Below are 16,961 nucleotides of genomic sequence, written 5' to 3' on the forward strand. Positions count from 1 at the left end.
GATGGCTTTGCGGATTTTGTAGTCGGAGTAACACTGTGTGTGTACAGTGTGTAAATTGTGTGTGTACAATGTGTATGTGTTTACAATGTGTATGTGTGTACAATGTGTATGTGTGTGTACACTGTGTGTGTACACGGTGTGTACACGGTGTGTACACGGTGTGTACACGGTGTGTACACGGTGTGTACACGGTGTGTACACGGTGTGTACACGGTGTGTACACGGTGTGTGTGTGTGTGTACACGGTGTGTGTACACTGTGTGTGTACACGGTGTGTGTGTGTGTAGACTGTGTGTAGACTGTGTGTGTGCACTGTGTGAGTGGGGGCCAAGCCTCCACGCAGATTGAGGCGAACCGAGTGGTCACAGCAGGAATTAATATTCTTGGTTCTTTCGGTAAAGTCAGGTAAATTAAAAAAACATGTTTCATTAAAGAAAAAAACTTAAATTAAATGACAATTTTAATAATAAAAATAAACATTTTTTTTACATTATGAGACCTCCTTTGCCAGTAACAAGATATAGGAATAGGTTTTACCCTTTTAACTGGCACAAAAACTGACACCTTTATTCAAGGCATCATGTTTGCAATAACCACAACACAAGCAGTCAAAATGTACAACATACTATTGAGCCATTCAAAACGAGTAGGCCATTGCATGCTGGCGTCTGGGTAAAAATTTATGAAATTCTAAACATTACCTACAAACTCCACAACCAAGATGCCACATCAACCATCGCCCCCTACTGACAGGCTCTTGTCCACATGCAGGCCGGTGCAGGGCCACCAACTTGTGCCACACAGGGGCAGCTGCTACTTGGGGATGCTCTTCAAGTGTTTGAGACGAGATACGATACAAAACTCCGAATTGCCAGAGGCGATTAAGCAAGCACCGTATAAATGGAATTATTAGAACATAGTGAATGCTTGGAAGCTTATTGGTTCTCGCTCCTGGTTAGAGATCTACCCAACCCACAGGTCAACAAAGACTGGCCGATCTTACCCTGCAGGTTGAACCTAGGAATTGATTGTTCAACTTCACATTCTTGTCATTAAAGGCCTGTGACAAAGGTGCATCTATTGGAGCGACATCGTCCCAAGCTTACACATCTACCGGGTCTCTATTTGACTTTGTATTGTCTAGGAAATCCACCCACACCTCCACTTCCACAAACTGCTGGGAGTAGCCTCGCTCTGCCTCACAGTCAGAATTCTCCTCCTGCTTCACGTTGCCTCCATCGATGTTAAGGTCCCATTGTGGAGTTGAATTTTCATCTTCACATTTTACCTTCACTTCTTCGCTCTTCACCATCACTTCTTCACATTTCACCTTCACCTCTTCATACTTCACCTCGATACCTTTAAAAGTGTCCAAGCTGGGTTTTTCTTCCGGTTCTTGTTTCATGAGGGATGAGCTCATTGCGGCACTTTGACTTTCACAAGCTGATTTCAGACTCCACTCCTTGTGGATCTTCTGATGCTTGTGAGTTCTCTGGTGTACATGAAGATGTGGTGACTGTGCAAACGCCTTCCCACACACACTGCACTTGAAGGGTTTCTCTCCTGTGTGTGTTCTCTGGTGTATTTGAAGATTTGGTAAAAGTGCAAACGCCTTCCCACACACACTGCACTTGAAGGGTTTCTCTCCCGTGTGAGTTCTCTGGTGCCTTACAAGAGCAGATGGATCTGAAAACGCCTTCCCACACACACTGCACTTGAAGGGTTTCTCTCCCGTGTGAGTTCTCTGGTGTCTTACAAGAGTAGATGGATCTGAAAACGCCTTCCCACACACACTGCACTTGAAGGGTTTCTCTCCTGTGTGTGTTCTCTGGTGTATTTGAAGATTTGGTGAAAGTGCAAAAGCCTTCCCACACACACTGCACTTGAAGGGTTTCTCTCCTGTGTGTGTTCTCTGGTGTCTTTGAAGATTTGTTGAACGTGAAAACGCCTTCCCACACACACTGCACTTGAAGGGTTTCTCTCCTGTGTGTGTTCTCTGGTGTAATTGAAGATTTGGTGAAAGTGCAAACGCCTTCCCACACACACTGCACTTGAAGGGTTTCTCTCCTGTGTGTGTTCTCTGGTGTAATTGAAGATTTGGTGAAAGTGCAAACGCCTTCCCACACACACTGCACTTGAAGGGTCTTTCTCCCGTGTGTGTTCTCTGGTGTCTTACAAGAGCAGATGGATCTGAAAACGCTTTCCCACACAAACTGCACTTAAAGAGTTTCTCTCCTGTGTGCGTTCTCTGGTGTACTTGAAGATGTGGTGACTGTGAAAACGCCTTCCCACACACACTGCACTTGAAGGGTTTCTCTCCCGTGTGTGTTCTCTGGTGTTTTTTAAGATTAGATGAATGTGCAAATGCCTTCCCACACACACTGCACTTGAAGGGTTTCTCTCCTGTGTGTGTTCTCTGGTGTATTTGAAGATTTGGTGAAAGTGAAAAGGCCTTCCCACACACACTGCACTTGAAGGGTTTCTCTCCTGTGTGTGTTCTATGGTGCCGTGTCAAATTTCCAGTACGATCTGTGTTGTTTGCATGCCGGTCGCATTGTTGCCTTTTTGCACCGAGCCGCGCCGAGTGCCTTTGCTCCATCAGACAAATTCTGCAGAGGAAGCGACAGCTGCAGACAGAAAAAAAGAATATAAACACCATCTACACGTCAGTATCGATGCACAGAGGAATGCATACACACAGTAACACGTGACTAACACGTCTATACTTATTCATATATTAATTTTATCGTGAAAAAGTGTCCCAAATTCATCAAACGGGCTGTTATGGCACACAATGAGAGGGCAAATGGTCAAAAACGTGTCTGGAAACCCTAGCATCTTCAAAATGAATGTTAACCTAAAACTCCGAGCACACAATTTCGGATGTCTGGCTACAAAAGGAATATTTATAAAAGCTAAATTCAGCTGACATAGCAAAGGGTGTTGAAAATAATACTATTTGTGTTATGCAGAAATGCATAAATTAATGTTCAATCGCAACTTAGAGGTGTGAAGCCAGGCACAGATGTCCTTGAATGCTGGGATGAACAGTTCTGACTTCAGCTGCACGTGTGCTGTGATAACTTCCCGACTACATTCAAACAAAGAGTTCCAGAGAAAAACAAAAATAAACTGTTTTGATATAACCTCCGTGCTCAATAGAGTTAATATATTATGAGACCTCCTTTGCTAGTAACAAGATATAGTAATAGGTTTTACTCTTTTAACTGGAACAAAAAACTGACACCTTCATTCAAGGCATCATGTTTGCAATAACCACAACACAAGCAGTCAAAATGCAAACAATAGAGACAACTCTGATAATAAGCACTGTCCTTGAATTTGATTGGTCCACACCCGAGACGCCTTTTGGCGTCTTCTGTTTCAACACCAGTGGAGACTAGGTTCTAAGAAAAGCCGTCTCGGGTGTGGACCAATCAATTTCAAGGACAGTGCTTAGTATTATCAGAGTTGTCTCATTTGTTTGCATTTTGACTGCTTGTGTTGTGGTTATTGCAAACATGATGACTTGAATAAAGGTGTCAGTTTTTTTGTGCCAGTTAAAAGGGTAAAACCTATTACTATATAGAGTTAAAAGGCTTTACTGCAAATACAAACTTGACACTATCACACACTCAGAGGCGGAGCCATGAGCAACCCCTCCAGCAATGAAACATTATGAGTTGTTATTAAGTAAGGAGTTGTTAGTAAGGAGTTGTTAGTAAGGAGTTGTTACTAAGGACTTGTCCTAATCCTTTTTATTCGACGTGTGTGATAGGCATCGCGCTCGCTGACGGTGTTTGCCTTCAGGGAAGTCGTGTACTGTATACGTAACTGCACACAATTCTGAGTCGCTTGTAACTGCTTTGCCGTTACTTATTGCCAATTATGGACTCGGACTGTTGTCCTCTTATAGAGTCCCTGGCACGTAATAAAATGCCACACGGTGGCAGTGGGGGGGGGGTCGCAAAATGCTGATTTATCTATATATATAAAAGCGAAATGTGTGGATATGTGTGTCTCTTCGAAAGTGTTTAGCATACTTCCCAACATGCTACACACTTGAAATTTGGCATGTGGGTAGGTTCCATACTGTACACAATGTAAAAAGTATAAAAATAGACTTTTGTATTTTGGGGGGGGGGGGGGTGGGGGAAATGACCATGGAGTGTGTGACGTCAACCCGCAACACACCTGAGTTAAGCGCTCTGCAATGCTTACCCCTACCATATGGCTCTTCGTGCACCGTACTTCTAGAGCTGTTAACAGCATGCCGGGAGATTTTAGGTGGTGCTTTGCTCCTGGCCGATGAAGCCATTGGCTTCTCGGAGTTTCAATACATATGGGTGCGAAGAACGGGTACAACGGCTATTAAATATAAAGCAGAAATAGCATCTGTTTGTGTGAAGCATCAAAAACTATCCAACGCTGAGCTCTGGCATCATGGAAATTTCACAGCTTATGCTGTCTGGAATTTCTAAATGAACGCGACTATTTTCAGCTCGCCACGTCATTCCCTTCCGGAGTGGCCAAAATCGACCTTGCGTAGAAGTGGATTAAGGTTAAATTTCCTTGAGTGAAAACATCCGATTTAGGGAACTTGATTTGTTTCGGCTTTTTTCTTTCTTGCAAGCATCAAATTTTTTCAGGGGTTTTCAGTGAAAGACAAGGGAATATGAAATTTGAAATTTATCCAAGTCAAGAATCCAAGTCCCGGGCAAAGCCGGGTAGTGAAGCTAGTTACTAATAAACCCCAATGATCCGATCGAAATTAGAGATTTCAATCGGACCATTGGGGGGGTACGTGCCACCCCACCCCCACTGGCTCCACCACTGTCACACACTGGCATGGTTCACAGGTGGTGGTGTGTCCAGACCCACGCCTGGCCACCTTCACCTGCTCAAAATTCTTGCTTTCTCACTCCACCAAGTAGAGTGAACACCACCACGCGTCTAGAGTGAACACCACCACGCGTCTAGAGTGAACACCACCACGCGCCCAGAGTGAACACCACCACGCGTCTAGAGTGAACACCGCCACGCGTCTAGAGTGAACACCGCCACCCGTCTAGAGTGAACACCGCCACGCGTCTAGAGTGAACACCGCCACGCGTCTAGAGTGAACACCACCACACGTCTAGAGTGAACACCGCCACGCGTCTAGAGTGAACACTGCCACGCGTCTAGAGTGAACACCGCCACGTGTCTAGAGTGAACACCGCCACCCGTCCAGAGTGAACACCACCACGCTGTTCACGAGCCTCACCTTGTGTTGTGGGCAGGTCGCTTCCAAAAACAAAAGCGGCACAGCAGCTCAAGCGGGCTTGGCCTGGTAAAAAAGAATGAAATAAAAACTGCGTGAATATTTAAAAGTAAAACAAAGTGACAAAGTGGCGAGCCGAGTGAAGACAAATTAAACTTAAGCGAGGGAATTGAAGCAAACGCGATCAGGCGAGGGCAGGAGGCAAGGCCCCGTGTGGTTAGGCCCCGCGCTGTAAAGTTCCAACCTGGACATCGCTTCCATGCTCGCTGATACTCAATTGACATCCCTACGAGAGAGAGCGAGGCTCTACCTCGGTAAACAACAACCACCACCACAACAACCACCACCACAACCACTACCACCACAACCACCACCACCACAACCACCACCAATACAACCACCACAAACACCACCACCAAAACCACAACAACCACCACCACAACAACCACAACCACCACCAATACAACCACCAGAAACACCACAACAACCACCACAACCACCATCACAACCACAACCACCACCACCAATACAACCACCACAAACACCACCACCACAACAACCACCACCACAACCACCAAAACCACAACAACTACCACCAAAACCACCACCACAACAACTACCACCACAACCACCACCAATACAACCACCACCAATACAACCACCACCAATACAACCACCACAAACACCACCACAAACACCACCACAACCACCATCACAACCACAACCACCATCACAACCACCACCACAACGACCACCACCACAACCACCACCACCACAACCACCATCACAACCACAACCACCATCACAACCACCACCACAACCACCACCAATACAACCACCACAAACACCACCACCAATACAACCACAACAACAACCACCACCACCACCACAACAACCACCACAACAACCACAACAAGTAAAACAAAGTGACAAAGTGGCGAGCCGAGTGAAGACAAATTAAACTTAAGCGAGAGAATTGAAGCAAACGCGATCAGGCGAGGGCAGGAGGCAAGGCCCCGCGTGGCTAGGCCCCGCGCTGTAAAGTTCCAACCTGGACATCGCTTCCATGCTCGCTGCTACTCAATTGACATCCCTACGAGAGAGAGCGAGGCTCTACCTCGGTAAACAACAACCACCACAACAACCACCACCACAACAACAACCACCACCACAACCACCACCACCACAACCGCGATGAGAATTTCTGACCTCGGATTTCAGTGCACGGCGGAGCAGCAGCTTCCTGTTATCTCGTGACGTCACGCGGCAGCAGACGTTGACATGACGTCACTTGCGGGGAACAAAACACTCCCCTCCCACAATGAGCAACTCTGTTACTTAAATAAATTATGTTAATGAGTCTGGCCCATACGTGGAGGGATGGGGCGTGGGTGCCGAACTCGTCGCAATAAACTCGCGACGGCTTTCATGAATATATTATGTTAATGAGCCGCCAGTCACCGGGAGTAGCTTTGCCCAAATAAGGATTGTACTTCAACACGTGATGATGACCGTTTGTGTTATGGTCGAAACGTCGTGAGAATTTTTATTGTTTTATATATATTGTATTTTTTTATTGTTTCCCTTCAACGTGACTTTACCGAAAGAGCTAAGAATATGAATTACAGCAGTCACGAAAGCTTTAAATCAAAATTTAATCGCCTCTACGGGGAGGGTTTCCACATAACTTTAAGATCTTTCAACAAACTCCGGGATAAGAAGGCTCAGCTGATCGAGTCTCTCACCTTTCTGAAGAGATGCCGCGACTCTGGGGTAATACCAATCGCATTTACACTGACCTCTGCTGCTGTAACTTCTTCTAATGCTAAACGAATTCTTTTCAAAACTAGCTTAGCTCTTATCTCAGAGAAAATCAGATTATACGCACCGAACTAGATCAGTTAGACAAGACACTCTACAAATCACACTTATCATTGACGGCAATAATGTCCACATCGGATTGGGAACATGTAGACAATATGACTGCCTCTTCAGCTGCTACTATGTCGACCAAATGTAAGGAAAACCTGATTTCCAAATTTAACCTCCTCTTCAACAAAAGACCGGACCCATACACCAAAAAGTTAGACGTTAATAAAGTCGTAATTAATCGCAGTAACAGTTCTATTTCCGATGGTCTGAAATCCGTTTTAGCTAAAGGTCTAAACTTTGCAGTCACACCTAAACACATACCAGTTAATGATATAATTGCCCAAGTAGACGTTGCTCTCAGGGGCCTGGGTCACATCGCTGCAGACGTAGCAAGATCTGAAATCGCTGCAACCCTCAAAAACGCTAAGATGCCAGCTAGCAACCTCAGCAAAGATGAGCGTTTTGAATTATATAAATTAAAAAAGAGGAATGATATTGTAGTTCTCTCAGCTGACAAAGGCAATGCTACTGTTATCATGGATAAAATAGAATACAACAACAAAATTAAAGAATTACTCGACGATGGTAGTTATACAAAAATAAAAAGAGATCCCACCAACAGCCTCGTCACACAAACCAACAAAATAATTTCTGATTCAACCGCATTAATTGATCAATCTAAACAGTTTTCGTTGAAACCTTCTGCTGCCAGGCCACCAAGATTATACGGCTTACCAAAAATACATAAAGTTGATACACCTCTTCGTCCCATAGTCTCTACTATCAGCTCCCCCACCTACAAACTAGCTCGTTTTTTGTCTGAAATCCTGCGTCCTTTCACTGGAAAAACCACCTCTGCGGTACAAAATTCTACTCACCTGGTATCAACAATCAAGGGTATTTCCCTGTCCCCAGACGACCTGCTTGTCAGTTTTGATGTAGTTTCCTTATTCACCAAGGTTCCTGTACCTGACACCATTGCAATCATTGAAGACTTGGTTCATCAAGGACTAAACACTGAGGTACCCCCCCTGGTGAGACACTGTTTAACCAATACATACTTCACTTGGAATGGAACTTTCTACAAACAAACTGAGGTCACCCCAATGGGCTCCCCCCTTTCTCCAGTTATAGCTAACATTTTCATGGAGAAATTTGAGACTGACGCCATCCAGACTGCCACTCTGCGCCCAACCTTATGGAAGAGGTACGTGGATGACACTTTTGTCATCTGGCCACATGGCCGGCCTGCTCTAGACCAATTCTTCGACCACATCAATTCCATACACCCAGCCATCAGATTTACCATGGAAGTCGAAATAGATGGCAAGATACCTTTTTTGGATGTCCTAATTAAAAAGAGACCTGATGGTTCAATGAGCCACTCTGTCTACAGGAAAGCTACCCATACGGATGCTTATCTGAAACCGGATTCCCACCACCATCCATCACAGAAGAATTATCTCATCAAGACTCTGTATCATAGAGCCCAATGCATATCCGACCAGGAACACATAAGCAGTGAACTCAAGCACGTACACCAAGCTCTTAGGGCTAATGGTTACTCCGACTATGCAATCCGCAAAGCTATCACTCAAACCATGAAGAAGAACCCTCTTGAGGAGCCTTTCAAAACCAACACTTTACCCTACATTGCGGGGATCACAAAAAAGATCTCCAAAATCTTGAATAAACACAAGATCCAGGTCCGTTTCAACACATTACATAAAATCCGTGATCTGGTTCCGTCTGTAAAAGATGTGATTCCGGACATACAGTACCCTGGTGTCTACAAACTAAGTTGCCTCTGTGGTAGTAGTTACATTGGAGAAACCAAACGCCATGTCTCAGACCGCATTCGTGAACATAAAGCAGACCTTAAACACGGTAGGACCAACACCTCGGCCGTAGCAGATCATTGTTCTAATTCAGTAGGCTCACATGACATTGACTTTTCCAAGACAGAGGTTCTTTGTAAGCCATCTGGCTACCATGAGCGATTCGTTCATGAGGCTATCCACATAAACAAGCACAGAGACAATTTCAACCGAGAAGATGGATTCTATCTTAGCAATCATTGGAAAGATTTGATAAATCATTTCAGTTCTTGATTGATTGTTCACGCTTACAGTGGCTTTCAGACAGCATACATAAAAACAAATTTCGTCTCCCCCCTCCTCTTTTCAAAAAATAGATTGACTAGTCCTGGGCAAACTGCCAATCGTTGCGCGTGACGCAAACGTTATTTTTTATATATATATAAATAAATATGCCGTTTTCAAAATAAATTTATGCAAACCGACACACCTGATGATGACCGTTTGAGTTATGGTCGAAACGTCGTGAGAATTTTTTATTGTTTTATATATATTTTGTTATTTTGTCGTTTCTCTTCAACGTGACTTTACCGAAAAAACTAAGAATATCAAGGCATCATGTTTGCAATAACCACAACACAAGCAGTCAAAATGCAAACAAAAGAGACAACTCTGATAATAATACTGGCACTGTCCTTGAATTTGATTGGTCCACACCCGAGACGCCTTTTGGCGTCTTCTGGTTCAACACCAGTGGAGACTAGGTTCTAAGAAAAGCCGTCTCGGGTGTGGACCAATCAATTTCAAGGACAGTGCATATTATTATCAGAGTTGTCTCTTTTGTTGGCAAATTGACTGCTTGTGTTGTGGTTATTGCAAACATGATGCCTTGAATAAAGGTGTCAGTTTTTGTGCCAGTTAAAAGGGTAAAACCTATTCCTATAAACACATTTTTTCTGTATTATTGTTTTCTATTTACATGACTTTAATCAGAAAGGGTTTTAATCAGAAAGGGTTTTATTCGCCATGAAAGTTCGCACAGACAAGGAATTTACATTCAACATATAGGAATCTTAAATCTTAAATAAGTGGTATACAAATTTCGATTTAAAGCTTTCGTGACTGCAAGGATTCATCTTCTTTGGTTCTTTCGGTAAAGTCACGTAGAATGAGAATAAAATAATAAATTAATAAAACAAAATAAAACAATAAAATTCCCACGACGTTTCGGCCACAAACACAAGTGGCCTTCATCAGGTGAAGGGACGAGACTGTCTCGAGGACAGCGCTGGAGCGAACACAGCCAAGCTCAGACCGCGACCTTTAAGCTGTGCGAGAACAGAGCGCCTTTACAAAGGAATTAGCATAAAAAATAGCATTTAAATGGCGGACTTAGCATGATGAACGGTGTAGAGGGGGTGAACATGTGCAGACCGGGGAGGGGGGTAGGGGGAGTTTATATATTGATGGTGTGAAAAGGGAATTTAGGCTGATGCGAAAGTTTGGGATACCACTACTTGAAAAAATATACTGTACCATTGGAAATTAGTTTAATGTTTGGTTCGGATAATTCAGCATTGAAATAGCTGCGTGATTAGCTTGTGACTGGTCACAAAAATGGCTATGTTAAAGTCAAAGCCTACACATCTACAGAGGCACCTAGTACAAATCAAACAGGAGAATTTAGCATTGAAATAACTGAGGGATTAGCTTGTGACTGGTCATAGAAATAGCTATGTTAAAGTCAAAGCCTACACATCTACAGAGGCACCTAGTATATGGACGCCAAAGGGGCTGCAACAACTCGACAATCATATAGTAAACCGATGTGAAAAAACCTAAGTCTAAATTACATCAATATAATAAATGTACTCAACATATTCTTCAATAAGCTGAGCTATTAACAGTAACTGGGTATACACGAAACTATAATGAATACCATATAGTAAACCAATAAAAAACTAAAATATAAACTACCTCAATGTTTTCAATAAACTATATATTCTCCAATCAGCTAAGCTACCAACAATAAGTCGTTATATATCACAATGCTATATGGCGGAAAAATGGGTGGATTCTTATTCATATTCTTACCCTCAACTTTAGAACCACGGATAGCTACGAGCCCCGTTCAGACAGACGAGTTCATCCATGGTCGGAACGGAGGAGGGGGAGAGAGTCAGCTGTGAGGCGCTATTATACTCCATGTTGTAAACCATACCATTAACCGTGGTGTGAGAGGTATTAAGAGTCAATGCCAGCGAAAGAGCTGCGGGCTGAAGGTCATCGTAAAATACAATTAAGAACCTAAATGGTTTAAAATATCTTTCCAATGGTTACTAAGCCAGAATCCATCTTCGCAGTTGAAATTGTCTCTGTGCTTGTATATGTGAATGGCCTCATGAACGAATCTCTCATGGTAGCCGGTTGGTTTGCAAAGAACCTCCGTCTTGGAGAAGTCAATGTCATGTGAGCCCACTGAATAATAACAGTGATCTGCCACGGCAGAGGAGTTCGTTCTACCGTGTTTCAAGTCTGCTTTATGTTCGCGGATGCGGTCCGAGATATGTTGTTTGGTTTCTCCAATGCAGCTACTACCACAGAGGCACTTTAGTTTGTAAATGCCCGGGTACTGTATGTCTGGAACAGCATCTTTTACAGATGGAACCAGATCACGGATTTTATGTACTGTGTTGAATCGGACCTGGATCTTGTGTTTATTCAGGATTTTGGATATATTTTTAGTGACCCCTGCAATGTAGGGTAAGGTGATGGTTTTGAGTGGCTCCACAAGAGGATCCTTCTTCATGACTGGAGTGATGGCTTTGCGGATTTTGTAGTCGGAGTAACACTGTGTGTGTACAGTGTGTAAATTGTGTGTGTACAATGTGTATGTGTTTACAATGTGTATGTGTGTACAATGTGTATGTGTGTGCACACTGTGTGTGTACACTGTGTGTGTACACTGTGTGTGTGTGTACACGGTGTGTGTACACTGTGTGTGTACACGGTGTGTGTGTGTACACTGTGTGTACACTGTGTGTGTGTGTGTGTACACACACACACACAGTATCCTAATTCGACAAAACCTACATTCAACACGTAATACAAAATTATAAATCGTGTTGTAGAGAATGTATCTCTTCTACGTGTAACTTTTGAGTGGTATGCCTTCTAACTGATGAATGATCCGAGTGTGCTCCCTATTTCAAAGACAATGAGTTGCTCCAGAGGGAGATGCTTCCTGAAAACACAAAAATACCCTTTGACCTGAATCACAAGGACAATGAGTCTCACCTGAGTTATCTGTACAGGTTACTTCCAAAACACACACTTTGTCCTAACATCACTTATTTAATGTTTGACCCTTATAGACAAAATGTTACATGTACGCACACAATCAGACAAGTATTTATTCTAAATTATTGACAGGAATATTAACAAAATTGAATTACTGCAGTGTAATATACTGCATCAGGTTACATCGCATTAACAAGCTATTTTAAAACATACGCTTAACAGTGTATGTACAACATACTATTGAGCCATTCAAAACGAGTAGGCCATTGCATGCTGGCGTCTGGGTAAAAATTTATGAAATTCTAAACATTACCTACAAACTCCACAACCAAGATGCCACATCAACCATCGCCCCCTACTGACAGGCTCCTGTCCACATGCAGGCCAGTGCAGGGCCACCACCTTGTACCACACAGGGTCAGCTGCTACTTGGGGATGCTCTTCAAGTGTTTGAGACGAGATACGATACAACACTCCGAATTGCCAGAGGCGATTAAGCAAGCACCATATAAATGGAATTATTAGAACCTTGTGAATGCTTGGAAGCTTATTGGCTCTCGCTCATGGTTAGAGAACTACCCAACCCACAGGTCCACAAAGACTGGCCGATCTTACCCTGCAGGTTGAACCTAGGAATTGATTGTTCAACTTCAAAATTCTTGTCATTAAAGGCCTGTGACAAAGGTGCATCTATTGGAGCGACATCGTCTCAAGCTTACACATCTACCGGGTCTCTATTTGACTTTGTATTGTCTAGGAAGTCCACCCACACCTCCACTTCCACAAACTGCTGGGAGTTGCCTCGCTCTGCCTCACAGTCAGAATTCTCCTCCTGCTTCACGTTGCCTCCATTGATGTTAAGGTCCCATTGTGGAGTTGAATCTTCATCTTCACATTTTACCTTCACTTCTTCGCTCTTCACCATCACTTCTTCACATTTCACCTTCACCTCTTCATATTTCACCTCGATACCTTTAAAAGTGTCCAAGCTGGGATTTTGTTCCGGTTCTTGTTTCATGAGGGATGAGCTCATTGCGGCACTTTGACTTTCACAAGCTGATTTCAGACTCCACTCCTTGTGGATCTTCTGATGCTTGTGAGTTCTCTGGTGTACATGAAGATGTGGTGACTGTGCAAACGCCTTCCCACACACACTGCACTTGAAGGGTTTCTCTCCTGTGTGTGTTCTCTGGTGTATTTGAAGATTTGGTGAAAGTGCAAACGCCTTCCCACACACACTGCACTTGAAGGGTTTCTCTCCCGTGTGAGTTCTCTGGTGTCTTACAAGAGCAGATGGATCTGAAAACGCCTTCCCACACACACTGCACTTGAAGGGTTTCTCTCCTGTGTGTGTTCTCTGGTGTATTTGAAGATTTGGTGAAAATGCAAACGCCTTCCCACACACACTGCACTTGAAGGGTTTCTCTCCTGTGTGTGTTCTCTGGTGTCTTTGAAGATTTGTTGAACGTGAAAACGCCTTCCCACACACACTGCACTTGAAGGGTTTCTCTCCTGTGTGTGTTCTCTGGTGTATTTGAAAATTTGGTGAAAGTGCAAACGCCTTCCCACACACACTGCACTTGAAGGGTTTCTCTCCTGTGTGTGTTCTCTGGTGAATTTGAAGATTTGGTGAAAGTGCAAACGCCTTCCCACACACACTGCAATTGAAGGGTTTTTCTCCCGTGTGTGTTCTCTGGTGTCTTACAAGAGCAGATGGATCTGAAAACGCCTTCCCACACACACTGCACTTAAAGAGTTTCTCTCCTGTGTGCGTTCTCTGGTGTACTTGAAGATGTGGTGACTGTGAAAACGCCTTCCCACACACACTGCACTTGAAGGGTTTCTCTCCCGTGTGTGTTCTCTGGTGTTTTTTAAGAGTAGATGAATGTGCAAACGCCTTCCCACACACACTGCACTTGAAGGGTTTCTCTCCCGTGTGTGTTCTCTGGTGTCTTTGAAGATTTGGTGAAAGTGAAAAGGCCTTCCCACACACACTGCACTTGAAGGGTTTCTCTCCTGTGTGTGTTCTCTGGTGCCGTGTCAAATTTCCAGTACGATCCGTGTTGTTTGCAGGCCGGTCGCATTGTTGCCTTTTTGCACCAAGCCGCGCCGAGTGCCTTTGCTCCATCGGACAAATTCTGCAGACAGAAAGCGACAGCTGCAGACAGAAAAAAAGAATATAAACACCATCTACACGTCAGTATCGATGCACAGAGGAATGCATACACACAGTAACACGTGACTAACACGTCTATACTTATTCATATATTCATGTTATAGTGAAAAAGTGCCCCAAATTCATCAAACGGGCTGTTATGGCACACAATGAGAGGGCAAATGGTCATAAACGTGCCTGGAAGCCCTAGTATCTTCAAAATGAATGTTAACCTAAAACTCCGAGCACACAATTTTGGATGTCTGGCTACAAAAGGAATATTTATGAAAGCTAAATTCAGCTGACATAGCAAAGGGTGTTGAAAATAATACTATTTGTGTTATGCATAAATGAATGTTTAATCGCAACTTAGAGGTGTGAAGCCAGGCACAGATGTCCTTGAATGCTGGGATGAACAGTTCCGATTTCAGCTGCACGTGTGCTGTGATAACTTCCCGACTACATTCAAACAAAGAGTTCCAGAGAAAAACAAAAATAAACTGTTTTGATATCACCTCCGTGCTCAATAGAGTTAATAGATTATGAGACCTCCTTTGCCAGTAACAAGATATAGTAATAGGTTTTACTCTTTTAACTGGAACAAAAAACTGACACCTTCATTCAAGGCATCATGTTTGCAATAACCACAACACAAGCAGTCAAAATGCAAACAATAGAGACAACTCTGATAATAAGCACTGTCCTTGAATTTGATTGGTCCACACCCGAGACGCCTTTTGGCGTCTTCTGTTTCAACACCAGTGGAGACTAGGTTCTAAGAAAAGCCGTCTCGGGTGTGGACCAATCAATTTCAAGGACAGTGCTTAGTATTATCAGAGTTGTCTCATTTGTTTGCATTTTGACTGCTTGTGTTGTGGTTATTGCAAACATGATGACTTGAATAAAGGTGTCAGTTTTTTTGTGCCAGTTAAAAGGGTAAAACCTATTACTATATAGAGTTAAAAGGCTTTACTGCAAATACAAACTTGACACTATCACACACTCAGAGGCGGAGCCATGAGCAACCCCTCCAGCAATGAAACATTATGAGTTGTTATTAAGTAAGGAGTTGTTAGTAAGGAGTTGTTAGTAAGGAGTTGTTACTAAGGACTTGTCCTAATCCTTTTTATTCGACGTGTGTGATAGGCATCGCGCTCGCTGACGGTGTTTGCCTTCAGGGAAGTCGTGTACTGTATACGTAACTGCACACAATTCTGAGTCGCTTGTAACTGCTTTGCCGTTACTTATTGCCAATTATGGACTCGGACTGTTGTCCTCTTATAGAGTCCCTGGCACGTAATAAAATGCCACACGGTGGCAGTGGGGGGGGGTCGCAAAATGCTGATTTATCTATATATATAAAAGCGAAATGTGTGGATATGTGTGTCTCTTCGAAAGTGTTTAGCATACTTCCCAACATGCTACACACTTGAAATTTGGCATGTGGGTAGGTTCCATACTGTACACAATGTAAAAAGTATAAAAATAGACTTTTGTATTTTGGGGGGGGGGGGGGGTGGGGGAAATGACCATGGAGTGTGTGACGTCAACCCGCAACACACCTGAGTTAAGCGCTCTGCAATGCTTACCCCTACCATATGGCTCTTCGTGCACCGTACTTCTAGAGCTGTTAACAGCATGCCGGGAGATTTTAGGTGGTGCTTTGCTCCTGGCCGATGAAGCCATTGGCTTCTCGGAGTTTCAATACATATGGGTGCGAAGAACGGGTACAACGGCTATTAAATATAAAGCAGAAATAGCATCTGTTTGTGTGAAGCATCAAAAACTATCCAACGCTGAGCTCTGGCATCATGAAAATTTCACAGCTTATGCTGTCTGGAATTTCTAAATGAACGCGACTATTTTCAGCTCGCCACGTCATTCCCTTCCGGAGTGGCCAAAATCGACCTTGCGTAGAAGTGGATTAAGGTTAAATTTCCTTGAGTGAAAACATCCGATTTAGGGAACTTGATTTGTTTCGGCTTTTTTCTTTCTTGCAAGCATCAAATTTTTTCAGGGGTTTTCAGTGAAAGACAAGGGAATATGAAATTTGAAATTTATCCAAGTCAAGAATCCAAGTCCCGGGCGAAGCCGGGTAGTGAAGCTAGTTACTAATAAACCCCAATGATCCGATCGAAATTAGAGATTTCAATCGGACCGTTGGGGGGGTACGTGCCACCCCACCCCCACTGGCTCCACCACTGTCACACACTGGCATGGTTCACAGGTGGTGGTGTGTCCAGACCCACGCCTGGCCACCTTCACCTGCTCAGTATTAATGGTTCCTCACTCCACAAAGTAATTCATTGAGGATAAATAAACACAGCTGAGGCTGCGTGTCTCTCTCTCTCCCCGTGGTCGCGTGGATTTCCTTCCCGATCCCCGGGTTTCCCCTCCATATGTAGAGAGTGAACACAGCCACGCGTCCAGAGTGAACACCGCCACGCGTCTAGAGTGAACACCGCCACCCGTCTAGAGTGAACACCGCCACGCGTCTAGAGTGAACACCGCCACGCGTCTAGAGTGAACACCGCCACATGTCTAGAGTGAACAC

The 16,961-nt window shown here is 43.8% G+C and overlaps 1 protein-coding gene across 1 annotated transcript; it reads right to left on the minus strand.

The window, feature by feature from the left end:
• Positions 1-410: 410 nt before the first annotated feature.
• LOC142923933 (uncharacterized) lies at positions 411-16,961 on the minus strand. The gene is made up of 4 exons (XM_076064956.1): positions 14,774-16,961; positions 12,974-14,410; positions 5,267-5,475; positions 411-2,627 (listed from the first exon to the last, which is right to left on the minus strand). The coding sequence occupies exons 2-4, from the start codon at positions 14,378-14,380 to the stop codon at positions 1,103-1,105; spliced, it is 3,141 nt and encodes a 1,046-aa protein (XP_075921071.1). The 5' UTR covers positions 14,381-14,410; positions 14,774-16,961; the 3' UTR covers positions 411-1,102.

Source organism: Petromyzon marinus, unplaced genomic scaffold (assembly GCF_048934315.1).
Source record: "Petromyzon marinus isolate PM22_M1 ecotype Great Lakes invasive population unplaced genomic scaffold, UKy_Petmar_22M1.pri1.0 PM_Scaffold_9, whole genome shotgun sequence".
NCBI lineage: Eukaryota > Metazoa > Chordata > Hyperoartia > Petromyzontiformes > Petromyzontidae > Petromyzon > Petromyzon marinus.